General features: G+C 46.2%; 1 protein-coding gene across 2 annotated transcripts; it reads left to right on the top strand.

Moving 5' to 3' along the window:
- Nucleotides 1-2171: 2171 nt before the first annotated feature.
- LSM10 (LSM10, U7 small nuclear RNA associated) lies at nucleotides 2172-4622 on the top strand. Of its 2 annotated transcripts, none has more exons than XM_011357998.2 (2): nucleotides 2172-2311; nucleotides 3827-4622. In XM_011357998.2, exon 2 carries the CDS (start codon nucleotides 3846-3848, stop codon nucleotides 4215-4217), a length of 372 nt encoding a protein of 123 aa, XP_011356300.1. In that variant the 5' UTR covers nucleotides 2172-2311; nucleotides 3827-3845; the 3' UTR covers nucleotides 4218-4622. The 2 variants fall into 2 exon arrangements, with proteins under 2 accessions (XP_011356300.1, XP_011356299.1); XM_011357997.2 differs by having other exon boundaries at nucleotides 2206-2443.
- Nucleotides 4623-6000: the final 1378 nt, after the last annotated feature.

Here is a 6000-nt window from a genome sequence, read left to right as displayed (position 1 = left end):
AAAGAATCATGAAAGACAAAGGCCAGTAAGATGGTTTTTATAATGACCAAATGAGAGAAAAGGAGTCTTAACTAGGTTGGTGGCAACCAGAATAAAGAGGCAAGTAAAGGGTGGGAGACACACTTCAAAGACTCTGCAGGGCTCATTGACTATAACAGCTGTGGAGGAATCAAGAAATGATAGAAATTGTCAAGTTTATTTAAGGTGCCCAATTTGGGGAGCGAAAAATAGTGGCAGCAACCACAGAAATAGAAAAATTCAGAGCAGCAACTGATTGGAGAAGGACTTGGTGAATTTTACCTGTAGACATTCTGAGTTTCAAGTACCAATAAGATATATGGGACTAAGTAACAGAGAGATGGAAAATGGAGCTTTGTAGAGCAGTCTTGGCCAGAGACCTAGACAAGGGACTCAGCATGTAGAAATAGATGGCATGGAGACAGATGTGACCAGTAGACAGCTGAGCTAGGAATATAGCCCCAGAGAAAGCACAAACGTTTAGGGGGCAGGAGAATTAAGTGGGGTGGGCAGGAGAGAGGGAGCAAGAAATGGAGAAGAAACCATCAGAGAAATGGGTGAAACCAAATGATACAGTGCCTCAGAAAAGAAAAACGAGAAGGATGGGCAATATGGTCAAGCAATGGGAGGATCATGTAAATAAGCTCTAAGAAAGCAACTAGAACAAGATCATTAATAATCTTTGCCAGAGAAGTTAGTAGAATCCTGGGATTAGGAGACAGATTATAGCTAGTTGAGTGAGTAGGTGAAAGTCCTTAGACTAGAGTAGCAGTTCTCAAACTTTTTGATCTCATAATGCCTTTATAGTCTTAAAAATTATTGGAAACCCCAAAAAGCTTAATTCAGTTTAAAATAACAATAACTCATTAACATCACATATTTTACATTCAAGCTAACTATATTTTCCAAAAGAAAAAATTATGCGAGAAGCGTGACACTGTTTTATATATTTTGCAAATCTCTTTAATTGTCTGTCATAATAGGAGACAGCTAGATTCTCATATCTGCTTCTGCATTTAATCCATTCTGGTTGAAGTACATGAAAATCCAGCCTCACACAGATATGAGGTTGGAAAAGGAACTGCACTTGGAGAATCACTGGTATAGAGCTCTCTCTTGAGAAGTTTGACTGTGAAAGGTAGGAAAACAAGGGTACCTTGCATGGAGGAGAAAGACAGTTTTTATTTTTAGGATAAGAAGAGATCAACTGTGATCACCGGTAACAAGAGAAGTCTCCTGTGGGAGATGGAAATGAATGAGAGTGAAGGAATCAAATAGGCCTAACTCTTATTTAAGAGTTTCTCCTATGTGCCAGGTGCTGTCATACATTAATGCAAGTCATTCAAACCTTACATATTTTCTGAAATAGACATCTTTTTTCTTCTAATGAGGAAACTGGGGCTGAGAGAAGATAGTTTTTCTAAAGCTATACAGAGTGACATTTAAAAAATGTAAATCAGATCATGCCACTCCCTTTGATAGCCTATCATTGCAATTCTAGTAACAGATGAGGAACTGAAAGGATAATTTGTCTAAAGTCATATAGTTTGCAAGGTGCACATTTGAACCCAGGCACTGTCTCCAGAAACTGCACCAAGAAATTCAAACTCCTTACCTTGGCTTACAAAGTCCTAAATGCTCTGGCTCTTGCCTTCCTCTGCCACCTCTTGTAACGCTACTCTCCCCAGTCTTACTGACCTTTCCATTTTCCTAATTGCCAAGCTCATTTTCCCCAGGTCTTTTGTAAAAACTAGTTCCTCTAATGCTCCTCTCCTAGTTTTCACAAGGTTGGATTTATGTCATTCATCTCAGCTCAGATGTCACCTTATTAGGACATCCCTGACCATCCAATAAAAGGCCACTATCACATCACCTTATTTTAACTCTCTTAATTGTCTTGTTTACTTATAGACACCCTCCCCCGCCCCACCAATTAGATTTAGGAGTCGTCAGGCCAGGGAGCTTGTCTCTTTGGTCACCGCTATGTCCAGAGCCTGGGACGGCGCCTGACACCTGGTGAAGGTCCAATGAATATTCGTCGAATGAATGAATGAATGATTCCAGCGAAGGAGAGAATGCAGTGATGTAGGCCGGGGGTTGCAAGAGCTCGAGTCGCGGTGCTCGCGAGGCATTTTGGGGATTGTAGTTCTGGTTCGCCCCGCCCTCTCTATGCTCCGGAAGGACAGAGCGGTCCCGTCGCCGCTTGTCAATCCCGCCGCCGGAGGGAGGCCGCCCGGCTAGGCGCCCGCTAGCCTCTGCAGCGACGCGTACCGGAAAGAGAGAAACCAAGGCGGTAGGTCCGGGGATCCCGCAGGCGGAGCACGGGGGGCGCCCGGAACTCCGAAGGACGGCAGGAGCAGCGGAAGTATTTTCTACCCGATTTGCTGAGTATAGCTCATCTACCCCAGCCCAGTCCCACGGCTCTGTGAGTAAAGGCTCGTCACCATCCCATTTTCCCGATGCGCTAACTGGCTAGAAGAAACTGAGTGGCTTGCTCGAAGTCTCCCTCCCAGGAAGTGGCAGAGCCCGTCTTAGAGCCCAGGCCTGCCTCTTTACAGTTGCTGTGCAGCCCCAAACCCCTGCTTGGGCACAAAAACCCCTGGTGAAGCCTGGTGGGGTCGTTAGAAGTTTCCAGCCTAGCTCCCAGGCAACCTCATCAGTGGTGTGGGCTGGCTTGCCACACTTAAAGCCACCCTGCTCAGCCCTGTCGAGATTCTGAGTGAAGTCTTAGAGAAAGTTCCACCACCTTCCACTCAGAACCTGAAAATAGGGATAGGCAAGACAAAGTTAGATTAATAAAATCAGGGCAAAGGAAAGTACATTCAACGTGATGAGATTCTGTTAGCTTTATTTAGCCAATGATTTAATAGATGTGGAAATAGGTACAGAGACATTAAGTTAATGTTCCTAAGTTTACAGAGTTTGTGGGTAAAACAGAGATTCCAACCTACATTTCTCTACCTTCAAACCTTATGTGCTTTATAGGCACATATAAATGTGTATTATTTTCAATTAATTACCTAAATTTCTTCTTATATGGTGGCTACTCCGTGTAGGTAGACCAGTTGTTCTCAGTGGGCCCAGGACCAGCAACTGAGAACATGTTAGAAATGCACATTCTTGAGGCCCAGCAATGTGTTTTAAGTTCTCCAAGTGATTCTGATGCACATTAATGTTTGAAAACTCTGGTGATTCATGTTAAAATCCAGAGATTCTTCATTTCTAACAAATCCCTGAGTGATGCTGAAACTGCTGGTCCATGGAGTAGCAAGGATATAAACTACACCTTAAAGCAGTGGTTCTCAAAGTTGGGTGCACATTAGAATTACCTGGGGAGCTTTTGAAAAAGAAGGTACCTGGGGCCCATCCCCGACCAAATGAAACGGAACCTCTGGGGTGTGATGGCCAGATAAAAACCCACCGAGGTGATTCTAACATACAATGAGGATTCGAGAACCCCCCGTGTGGAGTTTGGAGTAGGGCAGCCATGGATATGAATCCCAGCACCTCCACTTGTCAACGGTGTGACCTCGGGCAAGTGACTTAACCTCTCCTGGCTTGGCTATATTTTCTTCACTTATAAAATGAGTATAAGTAATCCTTGGCTTGCAAAGTGCTGTAAGGATTTTATGAGGTGTGTACATGAAGCACCTGGCTCCTAAGAGTGCACCACAGACTTAGAAATTGGGGAGATGGGCGGACTTGGAGAAGTCTGTGCTGGGGATTTTGTGTTAGAACCTGGTAGAGGTGAGTTGGCAACTGTACCCCCTAGCCTGCTACAGCTCCCATCTGTGTGCTTCTCCCGCAGGCAGCCAGCAGTGTGGAAAATGGCGGTGAGCCACTCAATGAAGGAGCGGACCATCTCTGAGAACAGCCTGATCATCCTGCTACAAGGCCTCCAGGGCCAGGTAACCACTGTGGACCTGCGGGATGAGAGCGTGGCCCATGGACGCATAGACAACGTCGATGCTTTCATGAACATCCGCTTGGCCAAGGTCACCTACACGGACCGTTGGGGACATCAGGCAGAGCTAGATGACCTCTTTGTAACAGGCCGTAACGTCCGTTACGTCCACATCCCAGATGACGTGAACATCACCAAGACCATTGAGCAGCAGCTGCAGGTCATCCATCGGGTGCGCAACTTTGGCAGCAAGGGGCAAGGCCGGCGGGAGTTTCCTACCAAAAAGTATAAATGAGCCTGTTCCTTCAGCAAGCCCCGGTCCCCACTCAGGTTCCTTCAAAGTTCTACTGAGCCAACTGCCTGCTATCCTTCCCTGCCCAGAACCTGGGAAGGGAGCAGGGCCAGGTGTGTGTCTGACAGACAACACCTGTCACAATTGCCTTTCACAGAGTTCCACCTCCCAGACTCACCCTGGGCCCAGAATCCTCTTAATCTGTGGCCTGGGTATAGGTGACAATACCCCCTTTTGATCATTTGCATCTGAATCTCTGATTTACTAATTTAGGGAATCTGTCAAATCGTTTTCAACCCTTTCCCATGTGAGGATTATTAAATGTGCAGGGCCTCAGCCATCCCTCAGTGTCCCCATTTCTCTTACAATTGTGTGTTTGTTTTCTCACAAAACTAAACTTGGTTACACACAATTTCATGCCTCATGCTTTCCATCCTGTGTCCTGGGGTGCCAGGTCTCAGACTTGCTTGCACATTGGAATCACCTGTCCCATCCTCATCTGTTTGGATTTAATTGGCATGAGGTTGGCCTGGGCATTTATTTTTCTAAGTTTTCCACATGATACTAATACACAGAAAAGTTTAAGAAGTGTAGGAGGAGAGCCCTTCGGTCTGGTCAGGTAGAAAGTGGCTTTTCTGTTCAGATTGCCTGTTGAGGAGGCTGTTAGTCCAGTTGCTTTTCCTGAGGTGGAGAGGTTGCAGTAATCCTGGGTCCTCCCCTCAAGTGTGGGAAATCCTCCAATAGCAGGAAAATCAGGCTTCAATTCTGAGAGCCATTGGGTCCTCAGGGAAGAAGGGATTCTGGGGATTAGAACCCAAGTCCTGTTGTTGCTGCCTTACAGCCACACCAGCCTGCCACAGGCAAATTACCATCTCAGTAAAAGCAGCCCTGTCCTCTGGAACCAGAGGGTTGGCCTTCATCAAACAAACATCCACAGAGCAGCTGCTTTGTGCCAGGCCTTCTACTGCAGCGGTCCCCAAACATTTTGGCACCAGGGACCAGTGCTCCTATGAGAATCTAATGCTTGATGATCTGAGGTGGAGCTGAGGTGATGATGCTAACGCTGGGGAGCAGCTGCAAATACAGATGAGGCGTCATTCACTTTCCACTACTCACCTCCTGCTGTGCAGCCCATTTCCTAATAGGCCATGGACCAGTATGGTCTGCAGCCCAGGAGTTGGGGACCCCTATTCTACTAGGCACACACTGACAAGATTTAGTCCCTTCTGTAAAGGAGCTTATAATCTAGTGGAAGAGAGTCAAAAATCAAAAAAATGAAATCCAGCCTGAGAACTACTGCACCAGAGTTGTGAATAAGGCAAGGGCCCTTCACCTTAAGATGCTGCCATTTCTTGAGAGAGATTTGAGAGGAGTGTTCATTTGGACACTAGCAGCCCAAGGTCATCGCGTTCACATTCCAGCATAGTCTTTGTTGAAGTCTTGTCCTTGGACCACCTCCTCAGAACCAAATGGGATGTGTCTAGAAGTGCCACTTTCCTGGTTCCCCCTTTACCCAGACTTGAATCAGAATTGAGCATGGGACTGCATTATTAATTTAAATTTAAACTGAGAAGGAGCCTGCCATTTAAAGAACCAGGTAGCCACTTGCCATGAGGCTCCTGATACTGTATTTATTTCATCGTGGCCCAGAGGTCTCAGAAGCTGCTTTAGACTCTACTTTGCCTTCAGGAGAGAACAGTGGGTCCCAGCAAGGAGAAAAACACTCCTCCAAGTTTCCAGGCCCCTCCGACAGCTAGAGTTAAGGGAAACAACGCCACAAGGTGAC

The sequence above is a fragment of the Pteropus vampyrus genome, unplaced genomic scaffold, assembly GCF_000151845.1.
Source record: "Pteropus vampyrus isolate Shadow unplaced genomic scaffold, Pvam_2.0 Scaffold36, whole genome shotgun sequence".
NCBI lineage: Eukaryota > Metazoa > Chordata > Mammalia > Chiroptera > Pteropodidae > Pteropus > Pteropus vampyrus.
This window is presented reverse-complemented; position numbering and strand designations above follow the sequence as displayed.

Bases quoted from the DNA above. Each gene is read 5' to 3' on its own strand.
- LSM10 (XM_011357998.2), top strand. From the start codon at position 3,846: ATGGCGGTGAGCCACTCAATGAAGGAGCGGACCATCTCTGAGAACAGC.